Raw genomic sequence first — 16260 nt, forward strand, 5'->3', positions numbered from 1 at the left:
GACAACAGCATTAGCATTAGCGTGGGCTTCCCGGCGGAGGCGGCAGCGTTTGGGGGAAATGTAGGGATAAATTAAGGCACAAAAAAATGCGAGATGGGGGGGGGGCGGCTGCACCGCACTGCTGCAGGGAAGCAGAAGTGTAATTCACTGTAAAATGTTTTTTCTGGGCCATCATAAATGATAAATTGTGCAGGCGCTGTGTTTTGTCGTGTTTTGATAAAAAAAAAAAAAAAAAAAAAATAGGAATGCGGCAAAATGTGTGTGAAAAGCTCCACATGCGGCTGCGCAGACGACAGATTGGTTGTGCAGGGCTTCCGTCAGGGACCTGGACCTCTGCACGCTGCTCCTTCCAAACCCAACACGGCCATGCGCAGTGGCGGCGGCCAGGCGGCCACGGAGGCCGGCCTGACACTTCAATAATACATAACTCATCATCCCAATGCAAGGCCTGCGTCTACTGTACAGCCCTGACAGGCCAACCTGGGCCATTACATAACCTTCACAGCAGCCTCTCATCCCATCGCAGCTCATCTCATCCCTCTGCCACAGACTCTCTCCCTCAGCGGCCGTCTCCTGCAGGCTCAACTCCCTCACTCACTCACTCACTCACACTCACACACACACACACACACACACACACAGACCTGTTCACTCATACGCAGAGAGACAAGCCATCTGTCCAAAGGCTTGTTGCAGAGTTGTACGTGTCTGTGGAACAAGGCTGCTGTCCTCAGCCAGCGCCAGCGACTGTGTGACTGTGTGACTGTGTGACTGACTTGATCCAGATAAATCTCAGCGACAGCTGCCTGAAGTTCAGGCGGAGGAGGTAGCGCACTATTTTTAAAAGCACAGTGACTTCGGTGGCAGTCACAGATCCTGCAGAAGTCACTGAACCTCTTCATGTATCATGATTTGCTTTGTTTTTTCCAACCATGACATAACTTTAAAAAAACTAAATTAGAAAAGCCCATCGTTTACTTATTTTGCTTGCTCTTGATCTTACTTTCTCTTTTCAGAAAGTGTGTGACATCACAAAGGGCTCATTTCTAAAAATGCCTGTGGCCAGGAAGGGGATTCTGCTTTCTGCGGTAGACTGGCAGCAGGTCTCCATTCCAGACATGTAGAAGGTCCAACAGAACATCGGTACTGGGCTATTACCCAGTGTCTTAGCAGGAGCTTGTAAACAGAGGGCTAAACAAAGTAGAAAGTAAAGGCCTTTCCATACATGGGAAGGTTGTTGATTTATTTTGTAATTCGAATCTCGATATTACAAACTGTATTTCCATGAAAGATCCTGTGAGCTCACAAAGACCAAATTGTTAACCCTTGGAAAGAGAAATATCCCCTTCAGACGCTCCATGTGCCACCCGCTCACTGTGTAAAGCAAAACCATTTCCCCTCGTCGCCCGCATCCACTTCCTCTCTCTCGTACCCGCAGAGCTTCACCCGGCACTCGCGGTGAAGACGATCCTTCCGAGTAATACCAACCCCACGCGGCCTCCTCTAATTATAGCCATGGATGACTCGTCCCGAGGAGTCAGGCCAAGGCGGCCGGTACCATCCCAGGGGCCGGCGCTGGGACCAGGGTGCCAAAATGAAAAGGAGGGAGTTGGACTGGGAGGAGGCCATTGTGGCATATGAGGGGAAACTTAGCAGAGACGTGACCACAGGTGGAGGAAGTTCATACAAAGGATGTTAAAAAAGACCAAAGATCCGTCCAGGCAGACAAGCACACGGAGGCAGCACCAGTTACAGGCAACAGAGACATCGGATGCACCGCTGCTATCACAGCATCTCGCAGACAGAGAGTCAACAGTCAACGCTGCAGATGTAAACAGCGGCTCCCTTTCATGTCATTTCTCTCTGTGCGCCTGCCAAGTGGGGCCGATGGGGAGAAAGTGATATGTCATCTTTGGTGGATGGGAGTCTGAAAAAGTGGGAGGATGTAACTCTCTTGCCAAGGAAAAGGGAGATGCAGAGATTACAAATGTTCTCTTTAAGTGGCTTATTGGATTCTGATTGATCCTCTGCACATTTTGGTCTTAACGGACGATTTGATTAGGCATTCCTTTCACAGCGTCGGCACTTTCCCCCCAGAAAAGCAGCTTAAGTAGGTTGCTTCATGTGGCTTTGTCTGTGGGAAATCTATAAGCTCTGCAGTTGCGAGCGCCGTGCGCAGCGTATCACATTGGACGTGTACACGCTCCAATAATCAAAGACACGCACGTTAGGCTCCGTGACAACCGTCCGTAGGTGTGAGCGTGAGCGCAGACGCCTGTTTGTCTGTGTGTCCCTGAGATAGACTGGTGACTGGTCCAGGGTGTGACCCCGCCTTCACCCCGCCTTCACCCCGCCTTCACCCCAAGACAGCTGGGATTTGTTCCAGCACCACCCTACACCCCAAGTGCAGGAGAGGGGCTGGTAGAAGGTAGACAGGTGTTCCGGTAATCATTTCATTCAGTGCAAACAAATCTACATTTTGTCTATCACGTATATTGGCATACATATGTTTTTGTGTATTTAGTTTGTTTGCTCTGCAGTAGCACCTTGCTAACCAAACGTGGGACGGACTAAGCTTCCACGCAAAAAAGGCAAACAAAAATACAAACAATGTAAATATTCCCCAAAAGCCCATAAAATAATTTCTTATCCATCCATCCATCCATCCATCCATCCATCCATCCATTTTCAACACCCGCTTCTTCCTGAGTTCAGGGTCGCAGGGGTCTGCTGGAGCCTATGCCAGCTGTCATAGGGCGAAGGCAGGGTGTCATTTTTATAAATACATAAATGAAGTTGTTGTCAATATCATTCAATAATCAAGGAGTAAAATTACGACTCACATTTGAACAGTTTTGAAAATGTTTTTTTTTTTTTTTTACATCTACCAAACTGATCCAAGTCTGAACTAAATGACAGGAAACGCTTCACCATAGGTCTGTTTAGACTACGGCAGAGTTAAAGCAGACCAGATCTCACAGATGCTGTTTTTTATGAATGACAGGAGAGGCACAACAGTGGGCCACGGCCATTAAAGGTGCTCACCGCTGACAGACAACAACAACAAAAAAAACAAGTCGGGGGAGAAGTTTCCCCTCCCTCCGCAGAGCCATTACTGTGCACATTCCGCTGCATTACTGTGTGCATGACTTACCAAAGAGCTGGCGGTGGAATATAAACTTGCCGGCTAACAGGCCGCAGATTATGGCCAGGGTCCAGCACACCACTTTGAGGATGTTCCAGCCGAGGCCCGGGTACTTGTTGAACAAGAAGGAGAAGCAGTTGCCCACCACGATCATGTGAGCCTCGGTCTGACTGTGTGACACGGGGTCCTCGGCGAAGATGAGGAAGTTGAAAAAGGTGACCAGGTAGGCCACGATGAGCCGGGACCACGGGTGTTGGAAGTAGTAGCGGAAGTGGGCATCTATTTCCATGCTGCTGAGCCCCCCCTCAGACCTGGAGAGAGACGCTGACATCAGTCCCACAACTGGAATCAAACACACCATCAAAGTTTGCTCCATGTTGGCGTCGGGCTGCGTCAGAGAGCAACGGTCCCATGTTACACAATAATATCTTAATAACGTATTACATAACAATGTTTTTTCTCTAGCCTGGTAGTGAGCTCCTCAGAGAGTCTGCTAAAATACACTGTTGTGGGGGAAGAAATGTGATGTCACAAAGGGCAGTGACACCCCCTGACGGTAGTGGAGGACGTATCAATCCAAATATCGATACCGATATTGGTATTCATCGATTTTAGTGGAACGAGATCCATAGTTTGGATTTGTATCTAAAAGTTGCATGTTTGTACATATTGACTACTGTGTTTAAACTACAGGGTTGCCCATGAAGTCCAAATAAGGTTTTTAAAACTGTGTGAAATGCATTGAATTAATGTTCTATTCATTTAAAATGCCCAAATGATGAAGAAGAAGAAGAAGAAGAAGAAGAAGAACTTAAAGGTCATAAAAAGTCATTCAGATACAGAGATTTCATGATACATTCACCTAAATTAAAAGAGTGTGGGTATCATATCTGTATTGGCTGGACTGGCTCTCTAGCTAACCGGTATTGGACCCATACCAGATCTTGCACGTTCACACACCACTGCTGCTAAACTCCCTGTTTACAGGCGCCTGTAAACAGAGGGCTAATTGTACGTCAAACATCCAGATGAGTTTGAACACCTCTGAGGCTCATCTCTACTATACTGCTACTTTCCACTGTAAAAAGATCATGTTAGGAGCGTTACTATGAGCCCAAGTGTTATTGTGTGTAAAGGAGGCGGGACTGAGCCTTAAAGAAAAGATACACAAGATCCTTTTAATTCTTAACAAAGAAGCAGTGTTAGTGGTAAGGCTCAACATTGGGACCAATCTACATTCTAGAATGTTTTGATGTTTATGACACAAAAACATCCACTTATATACATATTGTAATGATTCATTCTTATATATCTGCATCTACTGTTTATTGTGAGAGCTTCAACCCTGCAACACTCTGGCCTGTCTGCCACTCTGGCTGCCTCTCTCTCTCTCTCTCTCTCTCTCTACAATTTCTGTATTTCCTTCTCACCCCAGCTGGTCATAGGCAGATGACCTCTGACCCTCTGGAGTCTGGATCTGCTCTGGGTTTCTTCCCACAGGGGAGTTTTTCCCGGCCACTGTGGCACTTTGCTTGCCCTGGGGGCCCAGTTGGTTCTTTTCCTCTGATTGAACAAAGCGCTTTGAGACGCCTTTGGATGTGATTTAGCGCAGTACAGATAAAAGTTGATTGATTGATTGATTGATTGATGGAGCACAACAAAGACTTCTTCCCTTTAAGTTGCAGATGATCTCAGGGACGTCGCACCTTGGGGAAGATCCAACCTAGAGGTTCTGGGCTGTCCACTCCTGCTTCATCGTGTCAGCCTGCCTTCCCCCCAAAAAAAGACTCCAAAAAACTCCTGACAGTGCCCGATGCTTTGCTCTGTCGCCAGAGCGGCCGCTTGACTGACTTCCTGACACTGCTCCCCTCGGGGCTTTTATATCTAAATGAACTCATCCACCCGTGATGTCCCCGTCTGAGTCCCCTCGTCGAGGCCTCACCACCACCACCACCACCACCCCCTTTCTGACTTCACTGGACTCAGCTTCATCCCCAAACTGACTTCCTGCTTTGACACACTTTCCAAAAATACCCCCTACCGCGGGACATTGGAGTGATGCAACGGCGCTGGGGATGAGGGCTGTCATCTGCCCGTGTGGATATTGAATTTCGCCAGCATCATGTTTGCCTTGACTCGACGCGACACCTTGGCTGGCTGTCGCTAATCCAGTGGCACCTACAGTTCAACCGGCTGGTTTGATGCAATGAAGAACGGAGCGTTTGTGCCTATATATCCCGCTGTGTTGCATGGAAGGAAAGTGGTTCTGAGAGAATCAACGTGGAAGTGGAGGGCAGTGAAAGAAGCAACAGTACTACAGGAGGTCCTCCTTATTACCATCGACACCCTGCTCTCGGTGCTTCCTCCTGCTAATGACTCGGACGTCCTGGGATCGATTGAGAGGAAAGTCAGACAAGTTTTAGGTCCTGTAGGTGTACTGGGGTAAGGGAGTAGGGGGGGGGGGGGGGGGGTTCCTTATCACGATGCCGTGTCAACAGACACCAACAGAACGTTCCAAATGTCCAAATCCCCTCGACTGACTGCCCCTTCTGCAGCAACAACTACTCCAACAAAAACAACTACAGGGTCCCGCCTTGACTTCCTGCCTGCATATTTCTAAATAAATAAATAAATAAATAAATAAATAAATAAATAAATGAATAAATCCACGCACATACAGTGAGCCAACGCCGCACCTGCCCCACGCCGTGATCACGCTTCCAGTCGACCTCCTCTCCGGCGCGGCTCTCCCGCTGCTGCATCAAGTCGACAGCGGCGCTATGGAACATCCCGGGCTGATGCGGGGCGGCCGGGGGGAGGAGGCGGGGGATGAGGAGGAGGTGGTGGAGGAGGAGGAGGAGGAGGAGGAGGAGGAGGAACCATCCATGCGACCTGTGGTTGCTATACAACCGTGGCGCCCCTCAAATCCTCTTCCATTGTGTTGCTCCAGAGCGTCCACGCGTCCACGCGCCGCGTGTGCTGGCGTGCGGACTCAACGCGCTCGATCTCGGGCAGCCGGTGCTTCGTCAGCGGGTTCCTACCGGGCAGCGGAGGCTCGCGGGCCGCCGGAACGGGACGACGGTGCCGCTTCCTGCCGCCGTGGCCGCGCGATAGAGGCAGCGGGGGATGCAGCGGCAGCATCCAGGCACCGCGACGTAGCCGAGCACGTTGATCACTGGGCGTCAAGGCGCGGCATAGTGGTGCGGATGAGTGACTTCCGGTGCCTTTCAAAATAAGACTCAAAACCCCGGAAGTTGATTTCGGTGGTCGTTAAAACTGACTGAGGGTATGTCCCTCAGGACGTTACAACTTAACACTTACCGATCACTTTTCTTTGATGCGACGAGGCGACGCTTCAGTGAGGCGCTGGAAACTGTCCTTTGAGATTTTGGCTCATATTGACGTCAGCAGCTACTTTGTTGGATAAGGAATCCTGCCTTTGTACAGTGCTTTTAACAAATGAGTTAATAAAAGCTAGAGGCAGTAAAACAAACAAACAAAAACAGTAGGAGAACAAGGCAGCTAAAACGAAAGCAAATGTACAGCGACAGTGCTAGTCCGGTTTGTTATCCTGTTGGAATTAAGAAGTACAGCAGTCCGCTGTGATCACAAAGGAATGCACGTGGTCAGCAACAACACTCAGGGAGGCTGTGGTGCTTAAACAGTTCACATGTGGTTCCAAGGGGTCTAAAGTGTCAAGGAACAAGTCTCCCACACGCCATTACACATTGCGACAGCTGCCTGAACAGCTGGCACAAGACAGAAGGGAATGTTTTAGTTTCTGCTTGTACCAAACCAAGACCCTGTCATTTTATTTATTTATTTATTTATTTGACTTTTATCTTCAGTTTGTAGGGACCTACAACAGTTTGCTAAGCTCTTTTTTTTTTTTTTTTTAAATATATTATTATTTATTTATTTTTAAAGATTTAAAAATAGAAGAAAAAAAACTTATAGGAAACCTCTGCTCCGCACGTTAGAATCAGGCACTTTATATTCTGATCTTGGATTCATTATTAGACCGTGTCATGTGATTTTTAGACACTGGTGACGACACGCTCGGGGGGCGGCCACTGCCGGTGTAGTCCACTTCCTGCTTCTCTGCCCTGGTTTCGCCTGATCAGCTGCATCGGTCCTGTCTCTCGACGAAAGCCGCGATGTCTCACCAAACGGGCATTCAAGGTACCTGTTTTTCCTTCTTTTTTTCCACCGCTTGCGCCGATCTTCCCTGTCCTGTCCTCCCATTGGATGTGCTTTTGTTCTCCACGCCGAGCTCCCGGCACCAGGAACAAGCAGTTACAAAGGGAAGCTAGCGTTAGGTTAGCAAGCCACTCCTAGCTAGCTGCTACCGTGGTTCGTGTGTCTCTGTGCGTGTGATCGGCGATTCCTTATTTGGCCACTTTAAGGACCATCACGCACATCCCATTGTCTCTAGCTCGTGCACGGCCCCACCGAAGCACTGATGTTGTCTAGTAGCACGCACATTTTGGGGGTTTTACATCGCAAACGTTGCTTGTGGGCAGAGGGAGCTGCGTGTGTGCGGCAGGATCAGCCCTCTGGATGGATGCTTGGGCGATGCCTTGCTTTAAACAAACTCTTGGCCCGGCCCGGCGGGTATTCACATTATTTCACCGGCAAAAACAAACAAACAAACTGCACCGGATAATTAAACTGGCTTATGCCATGCAGAGCGCCGCAGAACTCTAAACGGGCCGATTTAAACAGAGAAGCCTCTTCTAATAGCGTGGATGTTCCAGCTGTTGCTACGTCCATATCGCAGACCTGCAAATGTTTGACAGTTTCGAGCAGAAACACACCTCGCCCGGTATCTGGCTCGTTGTAGTGCGACCTTATCTTACAGGAAGCTTGGGTTTTTCTCACTCCCAAAATAAAACCATCTGTGATATTTATAATTATCACTGTGCATGTCACACCTTGTAGGTGCTTCCTTCTATTTATTATTTTTTAATTCTAAACAGCCGTGTTTTAAATGGAAAACTGCAGCGTCATTGCCATATTAAGCCACAGACGGCTCTGCATCGATCTGAAGACCTGTTTTAGTTGTGTTTGTGTTTTGGGGGTCAAAGGTGGTCAGTCACATGACTCTGGCCTGAGCCCCCTGTGAGCTGAAACTAAAGCCGTCAGCATTGCCCCGCTCATTCTTTGTGAGCCTTCATATTGTCTGTTGTGAAAACACGCCCGTTTGTTGACACCTAAATGTTGGACGCCACGACGAATAAAGCTGGATTGATTTGGTTTGTTTTTTTGGGTCAATGTATTGTACAACAATTACAACTCTACATTCTAAGGGAGGTCGTATTCATGGTGGCCTTGTCTAAAAGCTCCAGTGTTGTACTTGGCTTCAGTCTGCTCAAGAAGTTTTACATGATCATAAAGAAATCTCTTGTCGAGGAAACGCCATGTTTAGCCCTCTGTTTACAGCCACCTGCTAAAAACAACAACACCGGGTTCCACCGTCTGCTGAAACTGAGACGGAAGCTCGTCTTCTGTCAGGTGGAACGTGGAAGAGATATGTCTGCTCTTTGTGACATCACAAAGGGCAGACAAATTAAAGTACCATTCTCATATCTGCTTCTTAATTTGGTGTCACAAACATTCCTGACTGAGTGTGACTGCCAACGCTGTCCTCTTCCAGCTGGGAAAGACGTGAAGGACGTGTTTGCCAGCGCCAGAGGGGGCGACCAGTACCGAGTCGTGAAGATCGTCATCGAAGATGGTAAAGCGCCGTCCCACGGTCGCACTCACAGCCGAGCATCCGAAAAAAAGCAACGGCCTGAAAAGGGGCGCCACTGAACTCTGCCTTGGTCCTCCAGAGCAGCTGACCCTGGGCTCCACCAAGAGGACCTCCAAGAAGTGGGACCAGGAGTTCGACGCCTTGGTGCTGCCCCTGCTGGAGGACGACGTGCCCTGCTACGTCCTCTACCGGCTGGACTCGGCCAACAACCAGGGCCACGAGTGGATCTTGCTGGCCTACAGTCCGGACAAGTCCTCGGTAAGAAGCAGCGCCAGGCCGTGGCTGCCTCTGCTGGGTGGGGCTACCACATCAACACAGTGGTTCTGTTTAGCCAAGCTGGTAATCATGGACACGAGTGCACTCATTGAACCTCTTGTAATCTAAACATGGGCCGGTTTAGGTGCTTTCCCTGACAGAAGCACATGCACGTCTTCCTCTGCTGTCTTCTCTCTCGTGCTGCTGTTGGGTTTTCTTCCGTTCTTCTTTTCATTCATCTTGTGTTCTTGGCTCATCGTCACCCCCCAAAAAAAAAAAAAAATCTCTTCTCGCTGAAACCCGAAGAAGCTTTTGTCCAGACTGAACACCGTGTGATCCGAAATAGCAGTGACACACCGTCACACCGAGCGGAAAAGTGACGCTCACGTCATATCTCATGTTATAGAGTGGAACTGCAGAGACTGAGAGACTCTGAGCTCCCATTCAGCACCTGACTCACACAACAGACAGCAGCATTCCTGAGCTGCCGCTCCAAGCTCCACTCCTCAGGTTCAGGCTTGTCTGGAAGCTGCTAAAACGTTCAAACTTAACCCAGTGGCCTGTGTGTGTTTTCACATACCTGCCTGAGGAACAATGAGAGCTAATATCTGACTCGTAACTTTTTCTTCTTTTTTTTTTGACAAGAAGGAATTTATACTGCGTTTGCCACTACCTGTTTTCATCACTCGTGGCGTTTTGTGTGTTTTTGATCATCGTTTTTCAGTCTTTTCAGTCTTTTATTTGATCAGCAGAAGTTGAAGGTCCTATTTTAAGTAAAAAAAACAAGCTAACAACAACAACACATTGCTAATATTTTCTTATTTTTCTTTTTTTCTATCTCATTTTTCTTCAGTTTTCAATCCCAAAGAAATAAAAAAAAGTTCTCCTTTAACTCTTTTGCTTAGCCCCACTTTAACTGCAACAAGCAGTTCTGCACCTTTGTGATGTGCCAAAAGGCACTGAGGTGCCACTGGTCCCCAGTGACATCACCCACAGCCAGGTGTTGGCTCCACCCTCTGAAACAATCTTGTTTTTGTCTCCGTCTCAATGTGCAGAAGGTCCAACAGTACATTAGTTTTGGCAGAAAGCTAAGAGGCTGTAAACAGAGGGCTAAGCATGCTGTTCTCTGGAGATCTATGTGCCACAGCAGAGTGGAGGAAAGATTGCTGACAAACACCTGTTGTGCCGTCGTCTCGATTGTCACAGTTTGCAGTCACCGTTGTGTGCAAACCTCACGTCAACGAGCTGCGGAACCTCGGAGGGCGGCAGGAAGTTGAAAGCCTCTGCACAGGAAGCGTGTTGAGCACAACGTTGTGACTTTGTAATCCCAACAGGTGCGTCACAAGATGTTGTATGCCGCTACCAGAGCCACGCTGAAGAAAGAGTTTGGAGGCGGCCACATCAAGGATGAGATCTTTGCCACCACCAAGGTGAGTTTCCACACCTGGCCACTGCAGCCGAGTCCTGCTGGCGGTGCTGAGACCTGCTGTGGTGTTTGTGGTGTGCAGGAAGAGATGACTCTCAACGGATACAGGAAGCACTTGGCCTCGCTGGCGGCTCCCCTGCCCTTAACTGCCGCAGAGGAAGAGCTCAGGCAGATCAAGCTGACCGAGGTACACACACACACACACACACACACACACACACACACACACACACACACACACACACACACACACACACACACACAAACAGGGGTCAAGTGGGTGGCGTTTCTGGGCCGCCTTCCCCAACACGAGTGAAATGGTGCTGCTGCAAACCTCATATCAGCGCATTAGCCCCGCCTCTCTCTCTCTCTCTCTCTTGAGCGAGAGAGAAGCGATGGAATCAGGAGGTGTGAGGCTGCATCCAGCGTTGCATCACATGACTCCTCTGAGCAGCAACACTTCAGCGAGACGTCCAAGCGTCGCAACAGTGCGTTGCAGGCGGAGGGAAGTCTGAGGCTGAGGCTGCAGATGAAAGATGGAGTGCATTCAGCATCGTGCACTGTCTGCAGTGAGCCCATAAAGACACACCTGGGGGGGGGGGGGGGGGCTCTCAGGCCCTCTCAGTTTTCACCAAGACAATATGTGAAAATTGCGCCCCTCTGTTTGCATAAAGAAGAAGCTTCTGCCCGACCATATATGGACGTGCTGTGAGTGTTGCACTTCCTCTGCATGTCAGTCAGTGGAAGGCAGCAGAGTAAATGGGTTTTTTTCCACCCCTCCTTTTGTGCACGCTCTGCCCGTCCAGCTGTCAGTGCGGATGATATAGCGTTAATCTGTGCTGGCCCAGATGAGGGAGAATAAAAAAAAAAAAAAAGGCTTTGAAATATTTATGATGGCGGTGCCTCGGAGTTGCCCGCCTTTTACTAAGCAGACGGATAAAAGGGCCGCAATCCCCTTTTTGATATGCGAGGTATCTCCACCGGGGGCGCCATCACACGGAGGCATTGCATTTTGTGGGAACAGGGTTTCTAAAAATAGATGCAATCCATCAGCGTAATCCTGCTCCTCCTCCTCCTCCTCCTCCTCCTCCCCCCCCCCCCAAAGCTTTCTCCTTCCTGCCTGATTTGTTGCCGTAGATACGAGCGCCTTGTTTGTGGTCGGCTGAAGCCACTTGTGGCAGCCGACAGCCTTTTCACCCTCTGATCACTCAAAGAAATGAAGCCCAGCGTAATCCTGAGTGGGAGGCTGCTCAGGCTGCTGACACACTGCTGTACCTGCTGCAGTAATGGCAGAGCTTACACACAAAAGGTGGATTTAAACCTGTTGTGCTAATAAAGGGGGAAGAAACGTGTTCGTCTCCAGTCGGCCAAAATGTCGACGCCAGCTCATCTCATATTGCAGCTCGTAGTTTTGTTTGTACGTGTTGGGAATTTGTGAGTGCTTTTCTAGTATTGCGTATCTTTCCAGAATGCCACATCACGACTGTGTTGTCTCATAAGGTTTGTTTATCAGCGAGGTGGCGGCTTGTGGCTCTGCGTCTCGGTGTTTGTGTGTGACTGAAGGAAAATGTAAAGTGACTTCTGTGTCCAGGTGAAGACGGACATCAGCGTGGACAGCAAGAAGGCAACTCTGCAAGGAGTGGTCTTCCCGCTGCACACAGACGCCCAGGCAGCACTGGAACAGTACAGAAACAAGAGATACAACTACGTGCAACTGGTGAGTTCCACACGGCTGCAGAGCAAAAGTATACTGGCGGGGTTTAAAGTCTTCCAGCGCCGTGCCGGCACTGTGGCCCCTCCCTCAAGCTGCTACCGTCCAACCATAGGCTAGCAGCTAGCAACCGTAACTATGGGCACACATATTGGTAGAGGTCTAGCAGCAGTTGATGCTGCGTTCAAGACACCTCGGGGGGGGGGGGGATTGAACACTGAACAGCGTTAAGGTCAGTCATTAGCGGTCGTAAATGACACATATATGCATCTGAAAAATGAAGCATGCCTTGCTGCTGCCTATGGCTTCATAGTAGAGCAAACAGTGGCACTACCACACTGGGTTTGTCTCCTCCCAGTTCACCTGTCAGTTTCCACTCAGCGTGCCAGTGGCCCGACGTCTTGATGGGCATGTTGCAGTTTAAAATTGAACTTAACTGCAGTTCCCTGTTGCTCTGTGTATACATGGTTTGTATAAATTGCCCTTTAATAAATGAGATGGTTGCTAAATCAATCATTTGTATTATTTAGCCCGGCTGAGTTTCACATGTCCTCATAAGATTGTTCCCTTTACTTTCTGAAACTGACATTTAAAGTGTAGGTTGTCTTGTACCCTGCCAAGCACAAGGCCAACAGTGGTGTGTGTGTGTGTGTGTGTGTGTGTGTGTGTGTGTGTGTGTGTGTGTGTGTGTGTGTGTGTGTGTGTGTGTGTGTGTGTGTGTGTGTGTGTGTGTGTGTGTGTGTGTGTGTGTGTTGCATCCACTGCACCTCCACTCTGTGGAAGAAGTTCAGGCTCAGGATTCTTTTTATTTTCAGCTGTGTATGAATGTTTCTTGTAATGTTTCTTGTAATGTATTGGGCCAAAAGGCTTGCAAACAGGTTGGCTCTCTGCAGCCAGACCCCTCAAAGTCTTTCTGTTCTCACTGAAATCCAATGGGCTCATGTCACATGATGAGATCAGCGCTACGCACAAAGGCTAATTGTGGCTCCGCAGTCGCTTTGTGTTTGTTGCCCCGAAAGCTTTTGAAGAAAGCAGGCGGGTCGCGTTGTGTTTGTCCGCCGCCGGTCACACAGTGGGTCGCTGCGACACCACAGTGATGCTGGTCGCTCTGTGGGGGTTGTAAATGTTCCTGTGTTGGTGTTGATGAGTTCAGTCCACTCGGGTTGGACACAAGATGCCATTTCCATTGTGTGGCAAAGTAACACAAGTTGGTGAACTGTTGGAACTGGGATTTTTCTGTCATGTGATCACATTGAAGAACGGGCCTTTCTCTCTGTACTCCACCTCCAGCAAGTGGACCACGAGCAAGAGCTGATCCGGTTGTGCAGCACCGAGCCGACGGAGCTGAAAGAGCTGCCGCTGAGGGTCCCCACAGACGTGCCTCGCTACCACATCTTCCTCTACAAACACTCCCACGAGGGCGACTACCTGGAGTCCACAGGTGGGTTCTGATGGCCAGCAAGCAGCGTCCTGCAGTGTTGTTCTGCTCCTCTGGTTTTAACCCTCCTTCTCCTCCCCCTCCTCCTCCTCCTCCCAGTCTTCATTTATTCCATGCCTGGGTACAAGTGCAGCGTCCGAGACAGGATGCTGTATTCCAGCTGCAAGAACAACCTGGTGGAAATGATGGAAAACCAACTCCAGATCCAGATCGAGAAGAAGGTGAGAAGAGCCCGTTTGTGTGTGCTGTCCGCCGAGGTCTGGCTGTTAACACCGAGGTTTAGTGGATTTATTCAGTGAAGGTTGATAGATAGATAGATAGATAGATAGATAGATAGATAGATAGATAGAGCCACAGGGCCTAAAACTGCTGAGTCTGAGACTGAGTCTGAGACTGAGACTGAGACTGAGACTGAGTCTGAGACTGAGACTGAGTCTGAGTCTGAGACTGAGACTGAGTCTGAGACTGAGTCTGAGACTGCAGTCTGTCAGTGACGTTGAGCTGTTTTCATTAGCAGTCAATGTGATGGTGTCTTTTATCGTATGTGACACCAGAGACTTGGGAAAGTTTGAATTCATAGAAAAGTGACTCATAAAAGAGTCAAGACATTGAAGACAACAACAAAAAATTATTTGGCTGAAAAAAACAAAATGTGATTGTAGCCTTGGTTTAATTTGACTTAATCTCAGTTCAATTATTTTCATTTCAATCTTTTTATCTATCATGAAAACAATAATGTTTGAATGTAGTGAGTTCATCATTTTTGATGGACGGTAAATGAAGTTGATGGTTGGCTGTTTGAAAGGATGGATGGATGGATGATGGCTAGGTGGCTGCGTTGGCAGACAGGAAGTCATGTGACTTTGTCCCGTTTCCCAGCTGGAGATCGAGAACGGCACTGAGCTCACCAGCGACTTCCTGTACGACGAGGTGCATCCCAAGCAGCACGCATACAAGCAGGCCTTCTCCAAGCCCTGCGGCCCCCGCGGCAAGAGGGGCAACCGCCGCATCATCCGACCCCCCGGGGAGGAGGACGAAGACTAGAGGAGAGGAGGAGAGGAGGAGAGGAGGAGAGGAGGAAAAGAAGAAAAGAGAAAAAAAAACAGACCTCAGCGGGCCGGCCGCCACCTCCACCGGTTCGAACGCGTTCCACACTGGAACATTCCTTTTGCTTTGGGTGGGGTGGGGACGGGAGGGGGAGGGGGGTCGGGGGAGGGGCTTAGGGTCACGTCTGATAGGATCGTTTTAAAGAATAAGAACAAGAGAGGAAAAAAAAAAAAGATAATTCCCACCAAGTTCACCAAACTATGCACGCCAAGGACAAACTGAGCAGCGACACTCTTCACACTTCATACCTTCCATTTGTAGCGAGCCAAATGGAGGCACGTCCGTGTATGTTAGCGCAGGACCAGGCCATCCACCGCCTTGCCCAGCTCCAGGTTTTCGTTGCCACATCTGAGAAAATGTGAACTTGCGCCAATAGCCAATAGGATTGAACCCCCCCCCCCCCCCCTTTATCTTTCCTTTTGTTTTTTCTTTTGTTTTTTTTTTAAATTTCACGCACTCTCGTTCCTAACTTGCATTCCTTCTGTCTGTGTCACGCCGTGTTTGTTGTGTCAAAACCGTTTGCACAAGGTGCTCAGAAAGCAGCAAAGTACATACATATATATATATAAATATATATATATATATATATATAAAAGAAAAACATCCCATTCGTCTGTCGATTCGTTTTAACACTGCATTTTATATTGGAGGGGAAAAAAAATAGACAATTGACTTCTTTTTTGATATAACTGTGGTTTACATTTAAGGAAAATCATCTGCTGAGAAACTTATTTTTCTATGCAAGTGCTGTAAATGTACATATTGTAGCTGTGTGATGCTCTACGATCCGGTGCGTCGTGTGCGATGGTCAGTGTCTGTGAGGATCGCGGTGGAAAGAACCGGGGCTTCCAGAAATATTACGTCAGCACATCTCATGTTTCACCGAGAGGAAGCGAGGGGGGGGGGGGCGGAGCCGAGCAGCCGGACAAGAAGAAAAGGGAAAACTACCACACCCACTGATCTACTGATTAATATTAGACAAACTACTAAGCTCACCTCGTGTTGGAAAGGGAACGTCCCTCCGTGTTCATTCATCGTCATTATGGTAGAAATTAAAGAATCACGTCGGTCTTATTTGTTTTCTTACAGATCTTTCTTTTAATGAAGACAAATAAAATATTTAAATCAAACCGCTTGGTCGTGTTTATTCAACACATCTTTCTTTACAATGTAACAAAAACTGACTGTCTTGTCTGTAACAACTTAAGTGCATGAGAAGATGCAGCCAAGGGTCTCGGTTTAAGCAGAATTCACTTCCTCCCTTCCTTGTTTTTCCTAAATGATGAAATTACTGGAAACAACAAACGTCCTTTATTTACTTTTTAGCTCACTTCACTTCTCAAATGTTCATGATGTCACCAAGGGTACTGACAACCCCTCTAAGGTTGGAGACAACCCCTCCGGCCAGATGTTGGCTCCACCC

At 48.5% G+C, this 16260-nt stretch overlaps 2 protein-coding genes across 2 annotated transcripts in view; one reads left to right on the forward strand and one right to left on the reverse strand.

Moving 5' to 3' along the window:
* Positions 1 to 6355, reverse strand: part of tmem117 (transmembrane protein 117) — a gene marked incomplete at its 3' end in the record, with an annotated part of 35640 nt that extends 29285 nt beyond the window's left edge. Inside the window, exons 1-2 of the mRNA XM_076013149.1 lie at positions 5842 to 6355; positions 3155 to 3456 (exon numbers count right to left, since the gene is read on the reverse strand). Coding sequence (XP_075869264.1) covers positions 3155 to 3434 — 280 coding nt within the window. The remainder of the gene's footprint in view (positions 1 to 3154; positions 3457 to 5841) is intronic.
* Positions 6356 to 7182: 827 nt separating this feature from the next.
* LOC142879732 (twinfilin-1-like) lies at positions 7183 to 15965 on the forward strand. The gene is made up of 9 exons (XM_076013148.1): positions 7183 to 7327; positions 8802 to 8882; positions 8980 to 9158; positions 10490 to 10585; positions 10664 to 10768; positions 12173 to 12298; positions 13583 to 13733; positions 13830 to 13951; positions 14610 to 15965. The coding sequence occupies exons 1-9, from the start codon at positions 7303 to 7305 to the stop codon at positions 14772 to 14774; spliced, it is 1050 nt and encodes a 349-aa protein (XP_075869263.1). The 5' UTR covers positions 7183 to 7302; the 3' UTR covers positions 14775 to 15965.
* The last annotated feature ends 295 nt before the right edge of the window (positions 15966 to 16260 follow it).

This window comes from Nelusetta ayraudi, unplaced genomic scaffold (genome assembly GCF_046127955.1).
Source record: "Nelusetta ayraudi isolate G7.1 ecotype Tasmania unplaced genomic scaffold, CSIRO-AGI_Nayr_v1 ptg000144l, whole genome shotgun sequence".
Taxonomy (NCBI): Eukaryota; Metazoa; Chordata; class Actinopteri; order Tetraodontiformes; family Monacanthidae; genus Nelusetta; species Nelusetta ayraudi.

Excerpts from the sequence above, each read along its gene's own strand:
- LOC142879732 (XM_076013148.1), top strand. The coding sequence starts at position 7,303 with ATGTCTCACCAAACGGGCATTCAAG. Across the intron at positions 10,586-10,663 it reads AGATCTTTGCCACCACCAAG|GAAGAGATGACTCTCAACGG; the intron begins GTGAGTTTCCAC and ends TGTGGTGTGCAG. Across the intron at positions 13,734-13,829 it reads CGACTACCTGGAGTCCACAG|TCTTCATTTATTCCATGCCT; the intron begins GTGGGTTCTGAT and ends TCCTCCTCCCAG.